The sequence below is a fragment of the Argiope bruennichi genome, chromosome X1 (genome assembly GCF_947563725.1).
Source record: "Argiope bruennichi chromosome X1, qqArgBrue1.1, whole genome shotgun sequence".
NCBI classification, from domain to species: Eukaryota; Metazoa; Arthropoda; class Arachnida; order Araneae; family Araneidae; genus Argiope; species Argiope bruennichi.
The window spans coordinates 85363994-85379452 of NC_079162.1; the positions used below are offsets into that span (position 1 = coordinate 85363994).

The 15459-nt window shown below is 28.4% G+C and overlaps 1 protein-coding gene across 1 annotated transcript; it reads left to right on the top strand.

Annotated features, from left to right (window-relative positions):
* Window positions 1-1848: 1848 nt before the first annotated feature.
* LOC129958734 (gastrula zinc finger protein XlCGF49.1-like) lies at window positions 1849-14993 on the top strand. The gene is made up of 2 exons (XM_056071390.1): window positions 1849-2105; window positions 13948-14993. The coding sequence occupies exon 2, from the start codon at window positions 14071-14073 to the stop codon at window positions 14839-14841; it is 771 nt and encodes a 256-aa protein (XP_055927365.1). The 5' UTR covers window positions 1849-2105; window positions 13948-14070; the 3' UTR covers window positions 14842-14993.
* Window positions 14994-15459: the final 466 nt, after the last annotated feature.

The window sequence follows — 15459 nt, forward strand, 5'->3', positions numbered from 1 at the left end:
TGGATTAAATTTGCTACACAGATTTAACATGTAAAGTGTAGATATCTATCACATTCGGAATCAAATCAGTCAAGGGGTTGACCGTCTGTTGATCTGTATGCTAGAAATAGAGTTATAAAAAAGAGTTTTCATAAGCAACAATGTGTATGCATGTAAACTCTATTTGGTATATGAACTTCTGATTACTATTGCAGTTTTATTCAAATTTTGTTTTCAATGGATTGAGGGGAAAACTAGCCTAAAACAAAAATTCGATTTTTGGCTTCTATTATCCGCATGCTAGGGAGTAATCCCCCTAAAAAACTGTCAAGAATCACTCGACAGATTCAGTAAAATCCCTAAATTTACGCCAAAGAGTTATCTTTCATAACCAGTGTTTGTGAATGTTATGCAAAAGATACACGATTTTATCCAAGGTCCGCAGTTTTATGAAGGGTTAGGGAAAAGGATCAAACCTTTATTTGAGTATAGCGATAAAGTTTTGGGGAGATCATTCCCGCTGATTTTTTAAATCTCAAAATGCGATTTAATTTAAAAGAAGTTTTTTTTTTATTAGATAAGTGTTTATATAGTTTATTAGCATTCCTAAGTCCAATGCTCAGATTAATTTGCAAACTCTCGGGATTATAATTTTTACCTGCTTATCTGCAAAAAATTGTAATGTTTCCTTAAAAAATAAAAATATTTTTTATTGTCCTTCATTCCCTTAAAAAAAAAGTCACAAATCTAAATGTCCTAATTTTAAGGCAGTTTCGAAAATATATTTTTTAAATTTCCGAAGTGAAAAGGAGGTCATACGAGGCAAATTTGGTTTTTTGAAAAATTATTGGAAAAACAGAATATTTTGTAGTATTTTTTTTGCATAGTTTTAAAATATGTTGTAGTTTACACTTTCATATGTTTACCGTCATTTTCTACGTTATTTTAAACAAATATTGTAACAATTAGCAATTAATAAATGACAATGTTTAATCTTACTTTTTAAAGAGTTAGTTGAACAAATATTGAAATAATGTATATAATTATTAGTATAATATATGTATTGTATATATGTATATGTATAATAAACTAATAAGAAATATTTGTTTATTATCATCGAAAGATATTGTTCTAAATTAATGGCGTTTGTTGAAATTTTTAGTTTTAAAAACTTTGTATCTTGTCGATAAATAATTTAATAGATAAAATTTTATCAAAGCAGATGCTAAAAACAATAGATATTTTTTATTAAATATTGACACAATTATTTATTTGACGATCTATGCCTTTTTTGCTTGTTTTATTCATTAATTTTTTAAAGCAATTATATAGTCTATCAATCAAGATATTTATTTTAATAAAATAGTTAAAATTAATTGACTATAAATTATTTTATTGTTTGAATTAATCGTTTAATTATAAATTGTAAAATATTAAAATTTTTGTCTCGAACAAAATCGTCAAAATCTTCTCTACTGGGAATAAAATTCCAATTAATTCTGACATTCCAGTTATTCCTTTTTAAAAGAGAAAAGTCGCCATTAAATTTACAATAATATTAATCATTCAAAAACTGTGTGACTTCGTCTGGTTCCTCAGGAATTCTTTTTGTTAAAATAACAGTTTTGTACACTTAAGAAGTGACCTTTTTTCACTTTTTATAAATATCTACACAAACCCTCAATTCTTACTCTTGCTATGTAAAGAGATAAACTTCGTCACTTTTACTTATTATACGAACCCTCAAGCATAGCCACGCTTACCTATTATTGATTATTCAATCACTTCGTTCTCTGAAGTTTTTTTATATTTATTATTTATTAACTCTGACTCTATGGCATGAGGGGATGACAGCCGTTGCTGCTAAAAATCTCAGATTTTCCAATTCAATCAATCAATCAAAAATTACTTTGTTGTTGTTGATCAAAATAATAGAACAAAAATTCGGTATTTGTGTCACATTTTCTTATATTATTAATTTGTTTTATTTTACTTTTTAGACCAAGAGCAACTCTAGTGTTTTTTTGTTTCTGTGTAACGTTGAAGGAAGTGATATTACCACCTTGTCTTGTTGATATTAACACAGTCCTTTAGGGAAAATGGCTATTCTATTGACATCTGTGGAGGTACTTTAATGTCAATTATGTTTTTACTCGTGCTTTATTTGTTCCACTGACTTTGTACTTTACATTTTGTAAAGTGAATTGTTTCTAAATTAATTGATTTCTAATAATAAGAAATGTATATATATTTTGAGAACTTTTATTTTTTTTAATAAATTCAATATGGCTTATGACAAATAGATTGATAATGATTTTTTTTTTTCATGTAACATTTCATGATATTCCATCCTGATTTATAAAAGCATTATATACTATAATTTGTGAAATAAAGAATACTATAAATTCTGCCCTTTTTTTTTTTAATGAATTGTTGGTAAATGTAGATAATTTAGTACATATATCTAAGTATTGAGCATAAGAGCAGTATTATGCTAATTTCTCTTTATTGGCTTCAGGCATTTTTAAAATTTGAATGAGTATAGAATAATACTTGTCCAAGTTTAAAACAATTGTAATGAAAGGAGAATGCCAGACTAGTTCTGTTCTTCTCATTTATTTAATTATATACTGGATAGTTATAATAAAAACACTTTTAATGACTTTAAAAAATATAATACAAAATTATATTAACTAAAAAGAACTATAAATTTTATAATAGATTTCTTTTTTATCTGTCTTTTTTGTAAAGTGAGAGAAAAAAAGTCAAAATGCTTGCTATTTTCAGTAAAAGCTTTTATCATTGCTTCTGATATTTAAGACTATAAAAAAATGTGTGTTTCCTTTAATCTGCCAGATTTAAAATTTGCCATGTGATAAAAGAACTAGAATGTATAGATATTCACTATAATGGAACAGAATTTGAGAACATTGAAAGGGTGTCTTGCCTAGTATTTTTTTTTTTTTTTTTCTAGAATTCAAATTTAACAAATTCTGTTTATGAAATTCTGTAAAAATTTTGAGAAATATTTTATTCTTCAATCAAATTTGTTACAGCATGCAGGATTGGTATGCAGTTACATTTGGACTGAAAAAATTTAGTTTTGTGATAATTTTTTTAACAAAATTTCTAATATGTTTATTCTAAGCCTTATTTACTTCCTCACTGTGAAGAATTGTTTAAAACAAATATTATGTGATATCATTAAATATGTGTTGAATTATCAACATTTTTTTGTGTGTGAATCTGATTATTAGATTTATATTTGCTACTGGACATTCCTTTCTTGTTTTATTGGTTTATATTATAAGAACATGCCCCAAAGTTAGGCTGTTCTCTTGGTAACATGATAATGATGGGACTTAATCTGTTACACATTAAATGCTCTTAATGAAGTCTATTTTATATGACTAGCAATACCTGAATTATAATTTGCAGTAGTCTTTTTCCTGTTTCAAAATGCCATACAACTCTTCATGGTTTTATTTCTGCTTGTCTATTTTCTAGATGTACTTGAAGCAAATTTGAAGGCAGTTTCTGGGAATCATCATTTATTTGATGTATAAAATTGTAAATGGTGTTGAGATCAAAAGTTTGTTCTTTTTGCTATCTCTAATTCATATGCTTCATTTTCAGCAATTCATTTAGCTTTTTGACTATTATTATTTGATAGTTTAATGATGATCTCCTTTCTTGATGGATTTTTTTTTTCAATTTTCTCTTTTTATTAAATTAGGTGTAATATGTAGGTAATTATTGCTTTTTTAATTCAAAGTCATTATCTAATGTTTAAAGGGATTTAAACTGCAATTCCTTTGGAAAGAGCAGGAAGAACAAACACAAAATCTCAAAAGGATATTATAAATATATTATGTTATACTTTTGCTATTAAATAATGTTTAGATATGATGTTATTGAGCAAGTAGTATGATTCATCTGTGGCAAGCAAGGTGCATAATGTTATGCAATTTTCAGAAGTTGCAAAGTGAGGTTTCAATTTATTGTATTTAAGGCAGTTTTGCCTTTTTGAAATTTTTCTAACCAATGCAATTTTTTATATCAAAATATCATAATTTCCCTGTGGAATTAAATTCCTTTTAAGACTGATGTTGATATAAATTCCCCCCCTTTTTTTTTTCAATCTTGAATATCATTTCATATAATTGTGTATATGTGATTGTATTATTATTAAGTGTAAAAAAAAAAAAACCCTTTTATATCATTTTTTTTTTCTTTTACTTTTAGTAAACATAATGAGGAATAATACAAGATTACAAAACTGTTCAATCGTTGGAACTAACTGCAAAAGATTTTATCTTTTTTAATAAATGGATATATTGTATTTTACTTTTTGATAATTTCTGAAATGTTTTTTTTAACATGTTCATTTCTTCTTCTTAATTTAATTAACTTTTCATTTAATGGTTGCTGTATGCAGTAATATGAAATAAGCCAATAGTTCTAAACTAGTGCTTCCGATCTTATTGAGATACCATGAAAAAGTGTGCAAGTGGGAACTAGATAAAGTGAAATTAGTCTGAATATCAAAATATCAAATCAAAATATCATATCAAAATAAGAGAAAAAAATCATTTAATTAAAAAACAACTCCTTTGTATTGAGAAAACCTTTGACTAATAAATTCTATCAACATTTGGGTAAATAGGTTCATATGGGTTTCTGTACAGTTTAAAAAAAGAGTTATTTTGTGTAAATTTAAAAAATTTATTTGTAACGAGAACATGTCTGAAGGAGGTATTATTTTTATAGCTAATATGAAAAGATTTCCTAGTATGAGGTAAAAAGTTGATGAGATCTGAATTAATACAAGAAGTCGTTTATATATTTCCCATTTTCTTATGATGCAATTTAAATAAATTAATCTATGTGAAATATCCGACTTATATCACTCTCAACCCATATAAATTTTTCTCCCTTTCTGTCTTCTTTTTTTCTCCCTGCTCATAAAAGTATTTGTGTATTAATATTTAAAATGATATATTTTCATTTTTTTTTTTGCTAGATTTTTTGTTTTTTTATAAATTTTGTTAATGATATTTCCAAGTAGTTAATTATTTTTGTATTATGTCACAATGCAGAGATGCAATTCTTCAAATTTTATAAATGGTTCTGCAGTTGCAACTTCTCCATTTATTTCTTCTTAAAACAAAATATATATTGTTTATTAAATTACTGGTTACGTTGAGAAGTTTTTGATGAGGATGCATTTTTGGAATGACATTTTATTTAATGGATTTGGAAGTTTGAATATTTTATTTTAACTATAGAGTTCATTAACAAAACCATTATTTTTAAGAGACATTATAGAAGCAAAAACACTTAGGATTTTGATTTCTTGAAATCATGTTTTATCTTATGAAACTATTTTTTTCCTAAATATTGAGGATGGTCCTTAATGTGTTTGCAGTTAATATTATCATTTACTTTAAATTATTAAAATCTTGTTGTCCTGAACTAGTGTATTCAAATGTACTCAAAAATATTTGATTAGTATGATTACTACATTATATGATGTTATGAGATTTGATGAAGAAAATTGAACCTTCCTTCATCTTTAACTAGCATAATGATTGACATTCATGGTATTTTTCCTTATTTGTAAAGAAACATCTGAATGTAATTCACATTAAAGTGCGTCTCAAAAGTATATGGACATGCGATTTTTTGAGGTAACCGTTGAAAGAATAAAGCAATGACCACGAAAAAAATAATTAGCATATACAATCATAAAATACGTATATTACAATACAGAAATATTATACTTGTATCACAGATTGTGTGTAAAAAAATAAAATTCAAAATATGATGTCCCAAAAATATATGGACAATGGGAAAAAAAAAAAAAAAAAAAACGCTTTTATTTCTTCTGTACCAAAAAATTTGCATATTCTGCGGTCTATACATCTGACGTAACAACTTCGGAGTATAAAATCGCGGCTTGTTCTTCAACTCTCGAGTAGTTGAAAAATGTCTCGCAACGTTCAATTCTCTGCTGCTGATATAACTGACATTTGGCGTTTAAAAGTTCAAAATGTTAAAGTTTCTGATATTGCTAAACTAATGAAGTGTAGCAAATCTGGAATTTATGAAATTTTGTCGAAAGATGCAAATTCTATTGTAAAAAAGCGAAGACCAAGAAAAACATCCCAGCGACAAGACAGAGATATTTTGCGCGCAGTTTCAACCCAGAAGTCTATTCGTGAATTTACGAGGACTTGAGCGTTTCCAATTTCAAGATCTACTGTTCATCGTCGCATACAGTCAAGCAAATTTCATAGATATCGCAGAATGCGTCGGACACCTATGCTGAAATTGCACCACAGAAAAGCACGCGCCCTTTGGGCTAAAAAGTACATGCATTGGACGGATGAATTGTTAAATGTTTTCTTCAGTGACGGAAAAAATTCAATTTAGATGGCCCTGATGGCTGGGCATACTACTGGCATGATTTACAACGAGAACCTCGTGAATTCTTTAGTCGACAACAAGGAGGGGTTTCTCTCATGGTGTGAGAACACATGGTTGAGCGCGTTCTGCTTCAACGGAACAACCGATATTGCTTTTCTTGATGGTCGACAGACCTCTGAAGATTATCAAAATGTCCTCAAAAGCAATCTACTTCCAATTGGAAATATCCTAGGAGGGAAAAACTGGAAATTCCAACAGGATAATGCTTCGATTCACGCCTCGCGCTCAACAACAGTTTGGTTTACTCGGAATCAAGTGACTGTTATAGACTGGCCAGCTATTAGCCCAGACCTGAATCCCATGGAAAACCTTTGGGGAGTACTTGCACGGGATGTGTATGCTCATGGTCGTCAATTCTCGACTATTCAGGAATTAAAGCAATAAGTAGAGCAGAGTTGGTCCTCTTTAGAGCCGCACTTTCTTCAAAATTTAGTTCGAAGCATGCCTGATAGGATTTTCAATATAATTAAAAGCAATGGATCCAAATTTGAATTTAAATACAAAATATTTAAAAAATCCATATATTTTTGGAACAGCCAATTTTTTTTTTATTATTTTTTTGAACATATTCTATAAAAACTATACTGTATTTCTTTGTTGTAATAAACTAATATTACAATTACAGATGCTTATTATTTTTTTCATGATAATTGCTTCATTTTTTGAACTGTTACTTTAAAAAATCGCCTGTCCATATACTTTTGAGACGCGCTTTATTGTCTAGACTAGAGCTGTTTAAATGGACAGCTATACTACCAGGTCTTGCTTGAAATCTGTTGAACAGCCATAAAGTTATTTGTAGTTAAATTATGAAATAAAAATAGATAAACGACTCATTGGCTACTCCAACTCGCCATATTTAAAAATCTGAATAACCAGACCACTACAAAAGCATTTGTAGGAATTGTATTAAGGGTTGAGTCCTAAGAGTCATCACCAGCCAAGATACAACCCTTCCCATGGGAAGCATATCCTGTCATCTGATGGGGATAGTCAACCCCATACAATTTCTTTACCCATCAACGTCTCATCCTTATAGATAAGATGCTACTCAATGGGAAGCAAAAATGGATAAAAAAGAGCTATTTGAGTGTTAAAGGCAAAGTCGAAATTATAATAGGCATGAAAGTTTATCAAAAGTACATCATGACACTGTGGTGCAATTGAAAAGAATATGAGCTTTTTGTGATTAAATAATAAATGCTAATGATTTCAATGGGTACAAATGTTGAAAAAAAAAACTCAATAAATACAGGAATGAGGTAATCATTTGGTGATTTGAAGCCTTACAGCATAGTTGGCCAACTTTTTTATAAAAAAAAAATAAGATGATAAACAATTTATAAGTGAACTGTTTTAAAAAGTAAATGTCACTGAGCAACTATTGAAAGATTTTTCATTTGTTATTTTTGAAGTAGATTTTAGTGAGCCCTGAAATAAAGTTTTTTTTTTTTTCACTTTTTTTTGACGTGATAAAAATATAGTTGATTTTATCCATTTTGATTATTTTTATCAATTGGTTTATGTTATCAAATTCTTAAGTTCTGAAATGCTCACATTAGTGGCAGCTACTGTAGTATTTTTTTTTTAATTCACTAAATTATTTTGTAACATGTTTTTACATATAATGAAATCAACAACATTATTTTTCTCAGTTTCAATGAATATATTTATTCTTTGAGCCAATTTTTATTCTTTTTAAAAATTCATTTTTTGTCTTTTTTTGTACTCATGAAAAAGTAATTTCAAAACATAAAATCCATTGACTATGAAGGTGAGGGAGAAAAACGAACATTTTTCGCATATATATATATATATATATATATTGAGTACGATCTGAATACCTTCACATTGAAAGGTTAGCCAAGTATAAAGTACTAAAGTGAGATGTTCATTATAACTATACAAACTATATAGAAATTTTTTTATTGCTATTAATTTTAAATTGTAAACTCTTTTAAGTTATGTTTGAGCCATAAAAATTGATTACTACAGATTTCTAAATATCTGATCTAATGGCCGAAGAGAAATAGGGTTAAAAAAAGTCAGATTGGCTAGAGTGTTTTAAATGTTCATATTCCACTCAACTCATATCATTAAAAATCTCTTGTATACTAATACTACTGTTTTCTTGATTTTATAATAAATTTTTATGAACTATAAAAAATTGTTGGTTATTTTTATAGATTTTATTTTCTCATAATTAATCCTCATTTTTGCTTTCTCATGTAGAAAATATTTTAATTAAAAAAAATTTTTTAACTGCCAAGTTTCATTGACTTTCAATTTTTAAAACAACTTAAACTAATAAAATTGCTCTTAGGTATTTTTTTCCTATGTTTTGCTATTTTTCATAACGATTCGGCTGCATTATAATTGAAGAATTAAAATTTAATTTGCATGTTTAAAATTCAATGAAGTGGAAAGATCAAAGATATGAAAGATGGTATTTTTGGTTGATAAAATTTTAATTAATAAATATTTATTTTTAATTTGGTCTGAAAAGCTTTAAGGAATTTATTTTGCTTAAATTTGTGTCGATTCATTCATACGGTACTGCATCCGTTCCCATGGCTTCTTCCAGTGGCAATTGAATCGCTATATAAATAAGGTAGATCGATTTGTGGTAACTAAAGTATGATATATTATTTTCAAATTACCGCACTCTAGATATCACGTGAATATAGCCTAAATACAAGATAGCTTTTCACTCTGATCGCGGTCCTAAAACTAATTTCAAAACCTTTAAAGATGTTATATAATTCCAGTTAAGTAAAATTATTTAACTCAGAAAGAATTATATTTTATGTAGTTTAAGCAATAAATGTATTGCTGAAAGAGGGGGGAGAAAACTCCGACGAAATCTAAAATGTTACATAATTTCTCTATCTTGTTAGTCATATTAAAATATTCATGAATATGCATGAATACTTTCAAACAAAAATCCTCTCTTCAGTGTCCGAATCTGTAAATGTATTATAAAGCTTTGATTATCGCTATTTTAAGCAATATCAGCTATTCTCAGGAAAGATTATCCATTTAACATACGCCCTTTCGTCGGGATCGTCGTTGATTTCTCTTAAATAATGTGATTCAAAGCTTTATAACTTAACCAGTTTTGACCGCAGAAAATTAGATATGTGTTTAAAATGTTATTGTTCTAAAAATATTCTATTAAATATGGCTGACAGAATTAGAGGGATATAAAATTATTTAGATTTCGTAATTTTTTCAACACGTACTTTTAGGATTGAAATAACATTAAATATAATTCTTTACATCATTACTGTATATTTTTTTTCTATCTGAACTCTATACCTATAACGATTTACAAATTAGCTGTTGGGCGATGATTAGAGTAAGTATCCTATATACAGGGTGTTCGGTAAAATCTTTCAAATTCAAATCGGCGTCTCGTATAGCTAGGCAAGTAGCGTATTTTTGTAATAAAGTGACTATGCTTAATTTATTGAGATAGGTTATAGCGTCTTAAACGGCAAAACAAAAAAAGTTAAAAAAAAAAAAAGATATTGCCCCAAAATTCCTATGAAAGAATGTATGCCATATCATAATATAAACGCTGGGAGAAGTTTTATGGAGTTTTCTCTAAAATTAGCGGAGATCTTAGCGATTAAAATTGTGAACTTCCCTTGATTTGAAAAAGGGTTCTTTCCAAAAGATTCCTTCAATGTCCCCATTTCCCCCGCCCAAAGAGCATTTTTGAAATTACTTTTTTTTTTTTTTTTTTACATTCTTCTTAACTTTACTTCATCCTTGCTTAACTTAGAAACATTATATGATAATTCAGGAGAATGCATTTTTCAAATTTGGAGCGAACCGTTTTTCAAGTCACTGAAAGTTGGCAATTTTAATTGCAAATATCTGCGCCAATTTTACAAATGACACCACGAAACTCTTTCCTGCATTTTTATTATGGTACAGCAGTCGTGGAGCTCTTTAACTCTACAGTGCATTTTGTAGCCAATTGGTTACACGCTTTTATTTTCATTTACAAGCCTCACGTGACTGTTCCATAAGGTAACAGTGAGTGTTTGGATATCTTTTTTTTTTTCAATGCATTTTTGATAAAAATTTGTAGAAAAGACCGATAGATGATAATAGTGGTACTAGCAGAGGCGGCGTTAGCAAGGGGCTTGCCCCTCCTCATCGGCAAGAGATTGGGAGTTTCATCATCAAAAATTTTAAACTTTTCAAGACGGTTGTGGAGAACCGAGCATTCACAAAATGTGATAACTTAAAAATCATCTTAAAGTTAATATACGGTAAACAATCGAAATATCCGAGTAACGATTTAAACTGCATGCCTTTATTTGGCAATATAACCTACAAGGTGACAGGTGAATGCTATCCTCCTCTCTTGACGGAATCTCCACCACAACTTCTGCTGCGACACAGACTGCAACTTCTGTTTATACTTGTGTTTGTTTTTACATTTTACTGAAATTCTTTTTTCTCATATCGTGCTATGAAACCATGACGCTTATCAAAGCGTTTCCCACTTTTATTTTATTTTTTTCTAAACCCTTCAGTTAACTATATATTTTACAATTCCGCTTCTAAAAAGGCGAAAACCCAGACTGATAACAAAGAGATACTTGCAATATCTTGCATGTGAAGTCGCGATGTATAGTGGTCACTCGTTTTACGAAACATAGTTCGTTAAGGGAACCTTTGACATTTTGTTTTGCTCGTTATGCGATTTTCTCATTATGAAAGATGCTCGTTAAATGAGGTTTGACTGTATAACGAACAATTTGTCTTGTTGAAAGATATGTATACTAAAACGTACATATCTCTAAATCGTATATTTTACGTTAGCTGTTATATTTGTTTAGATTGGCTAGTAGGCTGACTAGACATGGTTTCAGCCAAATATACACCAACTTGAGCAATTATGTGCCAAGATATTATAAGTTTGTAATATATTATTGATATTTAGCATATATCGAGTTTAATCGGATAATAAAGACTTGCATTATGGCTTTTTCGCCTCCCTCCCCCCTCTGTTACTACGAATCAAAAGGAACCATAATTAATTTTTTTTGTAGTTAAAACATTTAATGCTATTTCTGATGTTCATATTTCATAACTTCTATTTAGTTGTGATGGTATTTCCTATGGTATTCCTATTGGTATTTGGATGGTATTTCCTATTCTATCGGTCAGAAAAAAAATACATTCAGATTATTACCTTTTTGTATCTATTTCTAATTATGGAGATGCTTTATGAATAAATGAAAACTGCATTTTCGGTTCTTTTTTAAAGGAAAAATATTTTTTAAAAACTGTTTTATGTCTTATTTGATTGTTTCATAGTATATCTATATGACAGAGACCATAGCAAGATCGATTCATTAAATATTTTTATAAAATAAATATTTGTTACGATAATAATACTTGCATGCAATTGCAATTGAAGTGTTTGTATATATTTTGTTATCGTGTTCTTCGCAAAACGGTTATATGCGGCGTGGTTATAGTTAAAGTGACTCTATTTATACCCGTGTAAAACCTATTTTGGTTGATGTACTTCATAGAATTTTCGTTATGAGACTTATGAGAAAACGAAAACTTCAAAATAATAACTTAAATTTTAACTATTAGATAGGGTTTTTTTTTTTTTTCATGCAATGTAAAAAAGGCCATTATGCAAATTAAGAACACTTAAAAATGCCAATAGTCAGTGTCGTAATTATATTATTTATCATGCCTTTAAAGAAGAAAGATCAGACTGTAATAGGATTTTTTAATCAGAATTGCAGAATATCGACTCTTAAAAAGCTTGCAAAATGGAAGGAATCTTGCCCCTGTGGAAGAATAGATTGAAAAAGATGGGTATCAAATTTGAAGAGACTGAAAGTGTTGCCTGAAAGAGGACGGAATCGGTTTTCAGATGGATATGTGAAAGAAACTGATATTGCTGTGATTTGCAATATTATTGTATACTGGTTTCAAATATTTTCAACAAGTGTACCAGCGATGTCACGTGATTTGACTCTCCTTTTGTCTGCAGTATGAATGGTTGTACGATCCATTTAATACGGATCGCCGCTGTAAGTTCATGCAAGAGGAGGATTTTTTAAATGACTATCTTGTATCTTATTCTGAGATATATTGGTGTAAATTATGCTGAACTCTTTGTTATTGGGTGCAGTGCAAGTTTAACTTGTATTTCCATTTAAATCAATTTTACATAAAAAGCAATGAGTGATATTACTAAAAGTCTTTTCTGACAACATTTTTAAATAATCGTTTTTTCTTGGTCATTTTTTATTCTTTTAAGTAATTATTACTAAAGATATACATATCTTTCAGATATTAAACTTAGTTCTTAAATGTCTTATAAATTATAGTTGTTAAAGTTAAGAAACAGGTCTATGTTAAAGAATTTTTTTAAGCATATTTGCCCCAGAGAAAGAATTAAAATGTTTTAAATGAGTTAAATATTTAAAATTTAGATGGCTTAAACCTAATGTAACAAAATTGTGTAAGTGTGTTTGAACATTCTATGACTGAATTACATTCTTTGATGATTTTCTAGTTTAAGTTTAGTATTTTATTTTATCTCTATTGCATGTTGAAAAAATTAACACGAAATAATAACGCTTTTCTCATGGAATTTCTTCTTTAAATGCGTTTGTCAGAATTCGGCGCTTATAATAGTTAGAAAAATAAAAATAAAGTTAAAGAATTACTATTATTATTTTTTTAATTTTCATGTGATGTAAATAACTTTCATAAATACGTACGTTATAACACAATATACAAAGTTTTATATTTTAAAAAAATTTCGTGAAATGATTTCATGTGATTCATTTTTATTTCGTTGCAATTTAACACTCAGCACATGCGCATTCGGATTTAATTTCTACAAAACGCGATCCTAAGACAGTGTTATACTTGGCTCTTTTTAGCGTTTAACTTCATGTCATGGTTTTCCCGTGCACTGTGTGCGCAATTGCTGTGCAATGCAAAATTCAACTCACAAAGAATATAAAATAATTATAAATTCAATATATATATTTTATTATTTGCTCTTTAAAGAGTGCTCCTACCTCCACCCCACATTTATGGAAAATATCAAATTATGAAATGACAAACAATCGTAGTAAGACTCTTGAAAGAAGGATTTATGTATTTTTAGAGATTTTTCTATGAATGCGAGTCAAAAATTCTTGGTTGCATAGCAAAAAGAATATATATATATATATTCGAGTGATATTATGAATTTGATTTGACGTGAAGCCATATACTTATGAATTATGAAAAATTTCCATAATGCCAGTTTTTTTTTAATTTTATTTTTGAAAATATTATTCGTTTTAATTTCGTAAGAAAACTTGTTAAAATATTTTTCCAAAAATAAGTGGAACATTTTCCTTCCATGTTAATCATTTTAGTTTAGTTAAAAAAAAACAACAACTGATATATGATATTGGAAATTCATTTTCTTTTCAGAAAACTTTTGAGGATGACCAGTTTACAGACAAATAACGATTCCATACAGATGAAAATTGCTCTATATCAGAAAATGTTCTATAGCTTATTTTTTTTGGAAGAAACCATTTTAGAGCATAGAAGATGGATATATCTGTACAGGCGAAAAAAACTCTTATGGCCCGTGATTCATCAGTTAAAGCATTTTCTGCGGATACAAAGGTTGAAATTCAAACTAATTCCTGTAATGCATTCTTTTATCAAATTCATACTGGAGAAAAATCCTATTCTTGTGATGTAGGTTATAAAGGAATATCTGAGAAACAGAATTTGAAACGACATCTCCGCACTCATATGAAAGCAAAACGTTATTTTTGTAAGGTATGCTGTAAAGAACTTTCTACGAAAGGTAATTTAAATATGCATTATCGAACTCATACAAAAGAAAAGCCTTTTGTTTGCGAAGTGTGCATGAAAGCATTTACTCGAAAAAATACTTTAATTGAGCATTATCGAATTCATAAAGGTATTTCTGGAAAAGGTGCAATGATGAAAACCTTTTCAACTCTCACAAAGAAAAAACCTTACTTTTGTGATGTATGCGGTAAAGAATTTTCTGTTAGAAGTAGTTTAATAGTGCATTATCGAACTCATACAAAAGAAAAGCCTTTTGTTTGTGATGTGTGCATGAAAGGATTTTCTCGAAAACATCATTTAATTGAGCATTATCGAATTCATACAAAAGAAAGACCTTTTGCATGTGATTTTTGCAAGAAAAATTTTTGTCGAAGAGGAGATTTAAAATTACATTTTCGGACCCACACAAAAGAAAAACCTTATTCTTGTGATGTATGTTTTAAAGAATTTTCTTGGAGAAGTAATTTAAATGCGCATTATCGAACTCATAAAGATTAAAAGCTTAATGTTTGTGATGTGTGCATGAAAACAGTTTTTTTTTGAAGGAAAAAAAAATCAATTAATTGAGCATTATAGAATTCATACCAGTTATAACCTATATTCTTGTGAATTATGCTGTAAAGTATTTGCTCAGGAAAAGAGTTCAAGATCCTTTCATCACTCATATATATATATATATATATATATATATATATATATAATATAAAATACTTCACTTGTGAAATCTGTAATAAAAGGTTTTGTCAGAAGAGTGATTTGAAGATACATTTTCAAAATCATTAAAATGAATTCTAAATCAATATTAGCGAATCAATGAACATTTTCGAATTCACCCAAATCTTTTTCTTGTAAACAGAGCAGGCATTTCTTATAAAGGGGCATGGGTGCAACAAACCATTTGGGGCCCTAAACTTTTAGTAAAGAAAAAAAAAATTACAAACGCAAACATATATTACTATTGCATGTTTATTTAATGCGCGATTTTGTTTTTGCTATTAATTACTTTAGAAAATTACAATATTTTGCAATTTGTTTTTCGATGCTTAACCCTTTCTATGACCATGTGAAGTATGCTTCTCTCCTAATTATTCAATTTTTGTTTGCATTTATTTATAT

Excerpts from the sequence above, each read along its gene's own strand:
- LOC129958734 (XM_056071390.1), top strand. The coding sequence starts at position 14,071 with ATGGATATATCTGTACAGGCGAAAAAAACTCTTATGGCCCGTGATTCA.